Genomic DNA, 11,083 nt, shown 5'->3' with positions numbered 1-11,083 from the left:
AAGAGACCCTTTGACTGCCTTTCTACTGCCAAAAAAAGCTATGCAGAATTTAGCTGCAGTCCATAGCAGAATAGGGATCTGCTAGAAATGCTGACATTAACCTCGCGCTGCAGTGGCTCTCCTGCTGGCAGTTGCAGCAGAAGAGAGAGCCTGTGGAACAAGCTAGCGTGCACAGGCTGTTTTGGGAGCCCAGAGAGGTTGTTGCAGGGCTAGGTTGAAGCACAGTGATAACAAGTAGCAGAGATAGCGTTTGTCGTGATGGTGTCTGTGTTGCACTTCTCCTAGGGTAAGGGAGGGAGAGGTCTTACACCTTGGTGGCTCTTTGCCCAGCACATTGCAGCTTGTTCAGTGCTCCAGGAGAGTTGCTGTGATTTAGACACAACCTCTCTGGCGTGCTGCAAGCCTCCTCGTGTTTGTGTCTGTCGATGGCGTGTATCCCCTTGCCAGGACCTGGCAAATGAGCCAGGCCATGTTGATGAGTCAGCTTTGGTCTGCAGCAGATGGCAGAGCTGTGTCTTAGTGCTGGGGTAGGTGTGGAGCCATCTGTGCAGTGAGGCTGGGCTTGACTCAGGGAGAGTTTCAGTTGGACCCCTGCCTTCACCTTGTACTGAGGACAGTCATCCCGAGATGAAATCTCAAAATAACATCATCTGCCTGTTAGCTCCAGGTATAACCAGGAAGGGGGAATTGCCAGAACAGACCAGGTAAGTGGCTCGTCTGGTCTGAGTCCTGCCTGAAATAGTAGCTGCACCCAGATGGTCTCTTGGGACCTTCTTCAAGATGAGTTTCCTCCCTGGTCCCTGCCAGGTTTGAGTTGTACACTGAAGCAGAGGTATAGCCTCCTAAATTTATTTAAATAAATACTTATTTGGTCACTGTCCTTATTTTAGGAGTAGCCAACACCGTTTTGAGCATTTGAGCAAATTCAGAGCCTCTTGTAGCTAGTTCTCCTTTTCTCCCTCTGCAAATAAGCACTAGTGAAATCATCGTGTGGAGTTCAGGAGCAGGGATCAATAATAGGTGGACGAAAAAGCAGAATCCTTCACATGCATTTCCCCCCTTCCTGCCTTCCTCCTCCTCTCGTGCAATCCAGAGCTGACAGGCGCAGATGTTCCCCTGCCTTTTCAGCAAATGCCTGCGCGCCCAGGCCAGCTGCTGCTGGTGGCTCTGGACCAGGATGTGGGCTTTGTCTCGGGGCCAGCCGTTGCATTTGGAGTGCGCACGTCGGGCTGTGTGCATCTCTCTCCTTCTCTCCTTCCCAGATTACAGCTAATGAAAAGGTGTCCTTCGGAACACAGCAATCTCTACTTCCCTTTCTCCCTCTTGGGATCCTGATTTCTCTCTGGCATCTTGTTTTGTCGTACAGTTCTCTTTAGCTGTGGGTACTTATTTTCTCATTCCTGACAGCATAATCAGAGGAAATCCTGCAAATTTCCTAGAGTCGCTTAAACTCGTTTTTGTTTTTGTTTTTCAATCTGGCAGGCTTGGATGCAGGGAAAATAAAACAAGTGGGAACTATTCGTGGGCAGGAAAGCACTCGGCGCATTGGAGACTACAAAGTCAAATACGGCTATACTGATATTGAACTGCTCAGGTCAGAAAAACTCAACTCTGGTTTCAAGCCCTCCTGTTCTTCACGACCGCTCCATTCTCACCGTTAAGTACTAAATAACACCTTCTCTTCCCAGTGCTGCTAAATCTAAGCCCATCATAGCAGAGCCTGAAATCCACGGAGGGCACTCACTGGATGGGGTAACTGGCTTCTTGGTGCTGATGTCGGAAGGGCTCTACAAAGCACTGGAGGCAGCTCATGGGCCTGGGCAGGCCAACCAGGTGAGCCCACTCACAGGGGAAACGATCCCTTGGCTGTTGACCCACTCCAGTGGTGTCAGCTGCTCTCATACAGACTTTCCTCCTCATTTGTCCTGTTAGTGCTGGCCAGGTTGAATGCCCGTGCTACCCTATTCCAGTCTGTAATGATACGGGAGCTGCTTTGCCAAGCCACTTCTGGGCAATTGCCTGGCCCTTAGGAGTAGCCCATTACCGGGAATGAGATGATTCAAGGCACAAGGGCTACTGAGACCGGCAAGCACTTCAGTTCGATGAGTTGCCATAAAAACTCTGAGGTTGGATGGCTGAAAAAGGTTTCCTCCAAATTCTCCTAAACGTTCTTCCTCTTTTTTGTCTTTCTCGGCTCAGGAAATTGCAGCCATGATAGCTACGGAGTTTGCCAAGCAGACATCGCTGGATGCCGTGGCACAGGCAGTAGTGGACCGGGTTAAGCGGATCCACTGCGACACTTTCGCCAGTGGTGGGGAGCGGTCCAAGTTCTGTCCCCGCCATGAAGATATGACGCTGCTTGTGAGGAATTTTGGGTACCCCCTGGGTGAGATGAGCCAGCCCACGCTGACACCAACACAAGGTATGCTGGGGAGAGAGTGAAACAAAATAGAGGGTGGAAGATAAGATCTCTGTATTGACCTAGCACTGATCTGACACTGGCAGAGGAGATACTTGGTGTAGAAGGAATTTTGTTATTAAAGGGATTATTGGGTTCTGAGACCTAAAGCCTGTGAGAATTTGACAGAATACAGTGCAGCATCTAAGAAAGGCAGTTTAATATAAATTCCCGGGGGTTTTGGTCCTTCCTTTGACTTGTCTTTTTGCTGCTGTGCACTCCCAGTCACTCATGGCTTGACTGCATTTTATAACTCTTTTCTTCTCCCTTCCCAGGAGGCCGTGTCTACCCAGTGTCCGTGCCATATTCCAGCTCCCAAAGCACAAGCAAGACGAGCGTCACGCTGTCTCTTGTCATGCCTTCCCAAGGCCAGATGGTCAATGGTGCCCACAGCAGCTCCACCCTGGATGAAGCCACCCCCACCCTCACTAAGTAAGTGTCCTGCTCCCTTGCTACCCACGGTCTTCCCCTGCGCCTCACGCTGTGTAAAGTGGTGGAAAAGCAGAGAGGCAGCTGTCAGTTACCTGTCAGTCATTCACTTATCTGGAGGGTGGCCCTCCTGGCTGCTGCACTGACAGCCAGCATAAGGTGTGAGCTGGGAAGCGACAGTGTGAGGAGTGGGAATGAGTAAAGCGAGCAGCTCTGGGAACGCGCCTTGGGAGCAGCATCTGCTGCTGCTGGCGGAGGGCACTCTGGCAGCTCACAGCCCTTCTCTTCGGCTCTTGCCAAGAGTGTTGGGTGCTGTGCATGGAAGGTGGGGGTACCTTTCACTTTAATAAGGAAGAGGGGCTATGCAGGTCACCTGTAAGGCTGTTGGAGAGGCTGTGCTACACAAGTTGGCTTACTCGGAGACAGAGGCCAGGATAGAAAGAAAAGGATAAGGGTTAGAACTGGATCCTATTTGGATCCACTTTGCAGGATCTTCGTGGCTCTTCAGCATTTGGCGTGGGGCGGCGTGCGTACGCGCTGCGAAGTGAAGAGGCTCCCTGGTTGTTGTGTTCTGGTCGCTGCGGAAAGAATGAGGCTGATGCACGGGAGTTGCTTTGGCTGCAATGCTGGTCACGCAGGAGTCGCTTTCCTTGCTGCCAGACTCTTCCCGTAAAGCTCATAACATATGGGGATGGGGAGGCCAGCAGAGTGCATGCCCTTTTTCTTTAAAATTTTATTTTATTTTATTTTCCTGCTTGCTCTCCTCTGTTCTTCAGACGCCCATTTGTGCTTAAGGCCTTCCAGTTAAAGATGCATCAGATACCTTTGGGGTTCATGAATTCCAAGCAGTTCTCAGCTGATCTCATCTTGCTCTGACAGGGCTAGAGACTGCAGCTTCTTTTACCTGCTTGCTGATGATAGCTTGATCTGGGAAGAAGCTGGCACTTGTTCTGCTGCTTTTTTCTTTGTCCAAAGCATCAGATGGGGAAAAATAAAGATGCTTGTGTTCTCTCTTTTTCCCTCCATAGCCAAAGCCCAACTGTCACGCTCCAGTCCACGAACACTCACACACAGAGTAGCAGCTCAAGTTCAGATGGGGGTCTCTTCCGCTCCCGACCCACCCACTCGCTCCAGCCAGATGAAGATGGGCGCGTGGAGCCCTACGTGGATTTTGCGGAGTTTTATCGGCTTTGGAACATGGACCATGGCGAGCAGGGAGTGCTGACTGTGTCCTAATGTGGAAATGTGCCTCCTCCAGACACCCTGCGCTCGGCTGCGTGAACAAAGACTGAGGCAAGAGAAGAGGGAGAGCGCTCCACCGAGGGCTGTGTTCTGCTGAGAGTTAACTCCTGTTTGGGACGTGCTGAACGCTGGGCTGGGGAGCGTGAGCAGCTCCACACACGTTGCCTGGGCCACGCACCCCTTCCTGACCAACCTCATTCCCTCTGAAGCCTTGTGAATAGGGGAAGGGGTCTCGAATGCAACCCTCGCTGCAGGTTTTTGCAAATAAAGTTGCAGAGAGGGCTCCCTCCGGATAAGGCGAGAGTAGGGGCCTGTACAGAGGCTGTGTGTCTGCGCGTGTGTAGGTGTACGCGTGTGTGCCTGCGTGTGTGTGCTGTCACAATATTTCCACAACTCGGTTCATAATGCTGTGATTCCAGTGTTCAACTCCATAGAAGATACCTCTATTTTGCAGAATAAATAACTTATAGCTACACTCATTGGCACCTCTGTGGCTTGCGCTCTTCCTTACAATGTCGTGCGTGGGTTTGGCAGCTCTTCCCCGTGCAGCCCTCTAATCCTCCAGGATAGGGGGTTGCACCTTGCAGCAGGCAAGCCTCTGCTGTAAAAGTGGCCCGAGCCTTTGCAGGTGACTTAAAAGCATAAGGTCTTTGTCCCATGCTTACTGGCTGAGCTTTGGCACTGAGTTACAGCTTGGGAGTCAAACTATAAATTCAGATTATTGTGTTTTGTAGGCAAAATGCACGTTGTTTCCCTTAATGCAGGCCATCTGGAAAGCTGAAGAGGGCAGGTGGAGTTTGTAACGCGGTGGTTTTCCTGTACAGGCAGCGTGTAGTGCACAGCAGGAAGTCACATCTGGATGGAACCAAAACTCCATCGTGGTGCGGCTGTCTTGCAGATGCAGATGTCCACCCTCATGTCAGAGCAGAGAGAGGGGCAGTGAGGAGAGGAGGGGGCCTGGGGGTATGGTGACTCCCCAGTGGGTCAGCCAAGGACTGGAGCAGCTAGCAGAGGTGTGGGGATCACGGAGAACTGCCTCTTCAGTTCAGGATTCTGACAGCAGGCGGCAAGCAAGCCTCTTCCCTCCCTCCTCCAGCCTTTCCCTGCAGCTGCCTCCCGGGGGAAGGAGCCTTTCCCCGGTAAACGTGGGGAGGCCTTGGGGGTGACTGCTGTGCTGCAGTGCCTGCTGCCTCCGTGGGGAGATGTGAGAAGGCAAAGCCAAAAGAGGGCATGGGGAGGTTACAGGGGAAAGGGCGAATGAGGGAACCGGCCTGGGTTCCTTCCCAGATTTGTTTTTGCTTCCAGGCTCGTCATGGCAGGAAGGAGAAGGGGAATGGGATCAGGATGAAGTAGCAGAGGGTGCTGCAGTCAAGGCCAGCGTGCAGCCAAGGCCCGATGCATGCAGGTTCAGGGCACTCGTGGCTTGACAGCTTTGAAAGAAGCGGAGTGGGATTTATCCCTTTGGATAAATCAAATACCATCGAGTGCCTCAAGGCAAGGTCTCTGCTCACTGAGAAATATGTGGGCAGGATCAGAGTGGTGAGAAACTTTGCTCACAAGGCACAACAGGGATCCCTGACACGGAGGTGGGTGACTCTCCATCACTGTCCCCTCCTGGCGTGTCTCTGCAGAGTTTTGAGTGAATCCGTGCCTCCTGCAGAAGCTGGTGTTTCCCTGCCCTCCTGCCCTTCCCAGGAATTCTGGGTGTGCTGAACATGCCAGCACAGGCACCTCCTGTCAAACCCTTTCAGCCCTGACAGGAAAGTGGCATTCGGCAACGGGGAGGGAAAAGCAGCAGAGTTGTGTGAGGTTTGGTGCCCTGACCCCAAGGCCAACCGAGGCAGGGGATGGCAGTCCCTCACCTGTGTCCTCTGCCCTGCGGGGAGCAGGGAGTTCAGGTATTCAAGCTTGGCCTTGTTCATGACAGCTCTAAGACGTCATTTGGCCTGGGGCTCCCAGTCCTTTCCTCCAGGCTGCTGTGTGGCTGTTTAACAGGATGAGGCAAACTTGATGCAGACTAAAATGGAGTTGAAGAGGCTTCATCCTCTTCTGCCTTCCCTGACCTGGCACAGATTTCAATAGCTGTATAAACAAGTCTTTCTTGCTTATTCCCCCATCCTATTTATCTATGGTATTTGCTAACTTATACCGAGAACGGTTCCAATGGGAAATATTCCAGCACGATGATCCTCCAGATAAAAATTTAAGAATTGCCAAGTGCACTTATATAAAGCAGATCACGCAAAACACACATCCTTTGGCATAAGTACCAGTTTATGAAGTATGAAAAATAGAGTGGGTAGGAGCGGGTGGGTCGCATTGAGCTGTGTCTGTACAGCCACTGGAAACAAAAAAGACAAGGAAAATCAGTTTTCTGTACATGCTATGTACATCATGGCTTAGGAGTCTAGGGCAAGGAAACAGAGGGAATGTTGTATATGGGGGAAGAGGGCTCATGAGTTAATGCCGGTATTTAATATTGTCCTCAGGGAGCAATGGGAAGATGGAGGCTGTAAGAACAGTGGAAAAAACTCCTCTCCCTTGCCCCTTTAAAATGAAGGAGTGGATGGAAGAGGACAGAACCAGAGTGATCTGGAGAAACAAGAGCAGGGACCTTTTTGTGGTGTAGTGAAATTCAAAACCACCAGAAACATAAAGTCCTATGCAGAAAGAGAGAAAAACAGCTCAGCTACGCACCGCAAGACTGCTGGAGAGGAGCTGCCAAATTGAGATCTGAACATGCAGAGTGAGTCTGCTGCAAAGGCAGCTAATCTTATTTTTCAAGAGCTGTGAGGCAAGGGTAGAAATGAGAAGCCCTGTCCCTGGGATGCTCTGCATGTCCCCAAGCTGTGGGTGCTTGGCTGAGGGTTGCTTGAGGTGCTCAGGCTGTGGCTGGTGAGACTGGCTGTGAGAAGGTCCTGGTCCCTACACCCACGGGCAGGCAGCGAGGTGAGTGGACAGCCGAGCTGAAGCGGCGTGCTCAGGATTCAGCAGGGCTGAAGATGATGCAAAGGCTTCAGATGGTCTTGAGAAGGGCTCAGCGAGTGTTGGTGAGATGCCTTTGCTGGCAGATGTCTGTATCTTCTGCCCCCCCCCCCTACATCTCACAGTCCCAGGACAAGCAGAGGGGCCTCTGCAACACTGGAAAAGGGGTGGTTCCAAACAAGAAATGCTTGGCACCCCAGCTTGGTGTGGAAATAACCCATCAGAGGGAGACCTAGAAACTCCTGGGCTACATTGGGTATGGGGGTTCTGCAGACTTGGGGGGCCCCTCAATGCCACCTAAAACTGAGGTCCTCACTGTCTCTGCTTCTGAAGGATCACCGGGGCCTTTTTTATTTTAAGCTCTCCATTAGCTGAGCAGTGCACCCATTTATAACCAAATCTTTAAATGGCAGAAGGATGGCCAGGCAGGGTCGCAGCTGGCAGATAGTGCTCAGCTCCAGCAGAGGGTCTGTGGGGAAGTCATCCAGGACCTGGGGCTTCTTCAGCAGCCAAGGCATCAGCTGAAGGTGACATGGGCCAGTTTGTTACCATTCACCTCTTACTTTGCACTTGGTTGCTTTTGGCACGCCTGGACTTTCCAATAGGGAAAAGGCACGTGGTGAGCAAGTGCCACTCCGTGCCACCAAAGCTCCCTGGCCCATGCAACGGAAATGCAGTATCCTTGACCAGAGTCTCTGCTCCCTCAGCTGCTGTGCTCTGAAGAGGAAGGAAGGCACTCCTCTCTCCTTTCCCCTTTTTCTTTCCCCACCAAATTAAGGTTTTGAGTGTGTTAGGAGGTAGCAGAAGGTTTGTGGCACTGATGAAAAATACACTGCAATTGGCCTGTGGTTGTGGGGCAGAGATAGCCATAGCTGAAGAGTGAAGCGGCCTAAAATATATAAATATTTTTTAATATGATAGCTAATGGATAGTTGTTTATCTAGAATAGTCTGGTTTTTCCTTCCCTAGAAATTCAGAGGAAGGGTTTTAGAGTAATCCTGTACAGTTCATTACTCAAGTGAGTCGCCTTTCTCCGGTTAAGAGCATCACTGGCATCCTAAAACGTCAGCGCCGTTAACATGAGTTGTAAATAAACCACCAGGGATGGGTTAGGTATTTTAAATCCTATAGCTCTTTCTGTAAGCATAGGAATGCTATTTGGAGTATTCTGGCTAAAATTCAGCATGAGTACTTACATTCTGCCAACTCCAATCCCCTCCTGGAGTTTCAAATGGATACGATATTTATCTTCACTTCCCGTCTTAACTATTGTATGTTGTCGCTGTAGGTTGCTAAACAACTGCTGTCTCATCAGCGGCTGTATTTTGCTGGCGAATAAGGCGAGCCCTGTGTGCATGTGAACCATAAAGCTATTTGGAGCCCTTGCATAAGAACCCCAAGATACGTGTAAGCTGTTAATATTTATTATGTGGAGCTGAGAACATCACTGAAGATGGAGGGATTAGAGTAACTGAGTTCAGGCTGTTGAGCAGCCAGACAGAATGGAAGAGAAAACAGATGCCCTGGAGGAATAAGAGCAAAAAGCATGAGGAATTTTCTGCATGCAGGATTAGACTCCAGCGGAGCATGGAAAGAAAAAGCCTGGGAATACTCCGGAGAGCCAGGGCAGATAGGACTGATGCAGTGTTACAGCTCCTTGCTTGGAGGTGAATATGACCCTCACTGCTTCCCCCAAACAAACAGCAGCTTAACCACAACCAACCAATGCTTGGGCCTGGCCCTCTCTCTGCTAGGTGTTTCAAGAGGCTCCTAACCTGTTTTCTCCTTTTTTGCTTCATCTCTCAAGAACAGCGTGACCTAGAAACTCTGCATTTCTTCTGTGGATTTTGCCTGAGCCGGGCAAAGAGCTTTTTTCTGCCTTGCAAAAAACCAAGTGAAAGCAGGGAGCAACACCAGCCCCTTTCTGCAGAGCAAGGTCCTCAGCAAAACACCTGATTTGATGTCCAAAAGGCTGGCAGCAAGGAAAGACAAGGCTCAGAAAGCCAGAGGTCTCTGGAAGGGTGGCCAACCCTACACCTCTCCATTTGAGAGCTCTTCTGCATGAATCCCTTCTGGCTACTGTGGCAAGAAGGCAGCCAGCAGCTACCGAAACACCTCAGGATGCTGTGTGGTTTGTTTTCAAAAGCAGCCACAAGCCCACTCTTCCAAAACTGCGGCTCCCAGAGGTAGTTGGGCATTTCCGAACACGCAGCGCAAGAGCTTCCAACCCAGTCGAAATGGGGCAAATGCATCCGCCTCCGACCTCTCATGAGAGTTGGTTGCTTTTGGAAAATTCAGGACTCCTTTCAAAGCAGGGGGATCAAAGCGGAGCTGTTGGTGGTTTCAGGCACCGGCGATTCGAAAAGTCCCTCGCTCCAGCCAAAGGCAACTGGCAGCCAAAGCAAAGCAAGGTAGCCGCTCTGGTTTCCCTGCCCTCCTCTCTAGTCCTGGCTGCCAACCTGCTCAGTGAAACAGCCAAAAAACTGGCGCATCCATCGGCAGCTGGAGAGGGTGGTTGGGAAAGAGGGGAACCCCAGTGCACTGATCTCCACCCCAAACTTGCTGTGCAATCCCCATGCAAGGGGCACCGGCCGCTCCCATCTGGAGAGGGATGCCTCTGTGCCAAGTTTTAGGCAAAGCAGAGCGAACTGACCAGGTCACCCTGTTTGGCCTCAGTTGAAGGTTTGCTGCGGGTGCCCACTGTGGCATGGGTGTGAGGGAAAGAGGGGAACCCCAGTGCACTGATCTCCACCCCAAACTTGCTGTGCAATCCCCATGCAAGGGGCACCGGCCGCTCCCATCTGGAGAGGGATGCCTCTGTGCCAAGTTTTAGGCAAAGCAGAGCGAACTGACCAGGTCACCCTGTTTGGCCTCAGTTGAAGGTTTGCTGCGGGTGCCCACTGTGGCATGGGTGTGAGGGCACAAACGAAAACCCAGCTCTGAATGGGCTCACTGGGTGCTGCTCATGGTTCGGCGTGGAGGCTGGCCCCAATCTGCCCTCCCGTGACCCTCAGCATTTTTTACCTGCAGCCATGTGCTGTGTGAAAAGGGAAGAGGCTTTTCCCTCTGTCTGAAGCAAGAAATATGCAGACAAGCAGCTCCAAAGTTCACACCTAAAGCACTGTCAGCTCTTAAATGCAAATGAGAGTCATGCACTAAGGCAAAACAGCTTTTGGATATGAATTCTTCATCCAGGTAGCTCAATAATTTACTGATCTCCTACTTAATCCCAACATATTCTGGAGCCAATTCTGCTTTTCCTCACTGCTCCTGTCATTAGCTCTTCCAGGAGTTTTCAGCTGCTGCGGTGAGAAATATCCAAAATAGCTCCACAGGGGACTTCTCGGGGATCTGAGGCTTTGAAACAACAACAGCAAAAAAAAAAAAAAAAAGGCTAGATGGAAAATGGAAAAGGTGAGGAGACAAAACCAACATGCAGTCAATAAAAGCTTTCAGAGAAGAGCAGAGCAACAAAACACAGAATGGCTTACTGCTTGCTAAAGGTGTGATGAGAATGAAAAGAGCTTTTGCAAATGTCTGGAGGGGGAAAGAAATTAGAGGAGAAGTGTATCCATTAGTAAATGAGTGTGTGAGTGTATTATTCATGGCTGCAAATATCTGAGCTGCAGAAGTGTGACATTTTTATTCCTATCTGCTTTTAGTGGCAAATTTAAGAATTTTGGATAGCAAGGAAGTAATTAAGAGCTAATAAAGTAGCTTGTGCCTGCTGCTCCAAGCAAGGAATGCAGCAGCATCCCTCCTGAACTCTGCAGAGCTCTTCACCTGGATAAAGTTACTCAGTGTTTGCAGAACTGCAGCTTGAGTCAGCACTAAAAAACCAAAACAGATACAGCACCTGGACAGAAATAAGGTGTGATATTCAGTCATTTAGCTGAGATGCGTATCAGCTGCTGCCCTTCACGACAGGACAGTAAGTCACCAAGGGACCCTCACTGTCATCTCCCTGAC

At 50.6% G+C, this 11,083-nt stretch overlaps 1 protein-coding gene across 2 annotated transcripts in view; it reads left to right on the top strand.

Annotated features, from left to right (window-relative positions):
• TAB1 (TGF-beta activated kinase 1/MAP3K7 binding protein 1) overlaps positions 1 to 4,604 on the top strand; it is an 8,800-nt gene extending 4,196 nt beyond the window's left edge. Inside the window, exons 7-11 of one of the 2 annotated variants that reach the window (XM_010185697.1) lie at positions 1,483 to 1,594; positions 1,689 to 1,833; positions 2,200 to 2,422; positions 2,734 to 2,890; positions 3,916 to 4,604. In XM_010185697.1, coding sequence (XP_010183999.1) covers positions 1,483 to 1,594; positions 1,689 to 1,833; positions 2,200 to 2,422; positions 2,734 to 2,890; positions 3,916 to 4,123 — 845 coding nt within the window. In that variant the 3' untranslated portion in view covers positions 4,124 to 4,604. Of the gene's footprint in view, positions 1 to 1,482; positions 1,595 to 1,688; positions 1,834 to 2,199; positions 2,423 to 2,718; positions 2,891 to 3,915 lie in introns of both variants that reach the window. The other variant, XM_010185698.1, reaches the window with a different exon arrangement.
• Positions 4,605 to 11,083: the final 6,479 nt, after the last annotated feature.

Source organism: Mesitornis unicolor, unplaced genomic scaffold, assembly GCF_000695765.1.
Source record: "Mesitornis unicolor isolate BGI_N332 unplaced genomic scaffold, ASM69576v1 scaffold38685, whole genome shotgun sequence".
Lineage (NCBI taxonomy): Eukaryota > Metazoa > Chordata > Aves > Mesitornithiformes > Mesitornithidae > Mesitornis > Mesitornis unicolor.
Note: the sequence above shows the minus strand (reverse complement) of the source record. Positions and strands in the feature narration are given on the sequence as shown.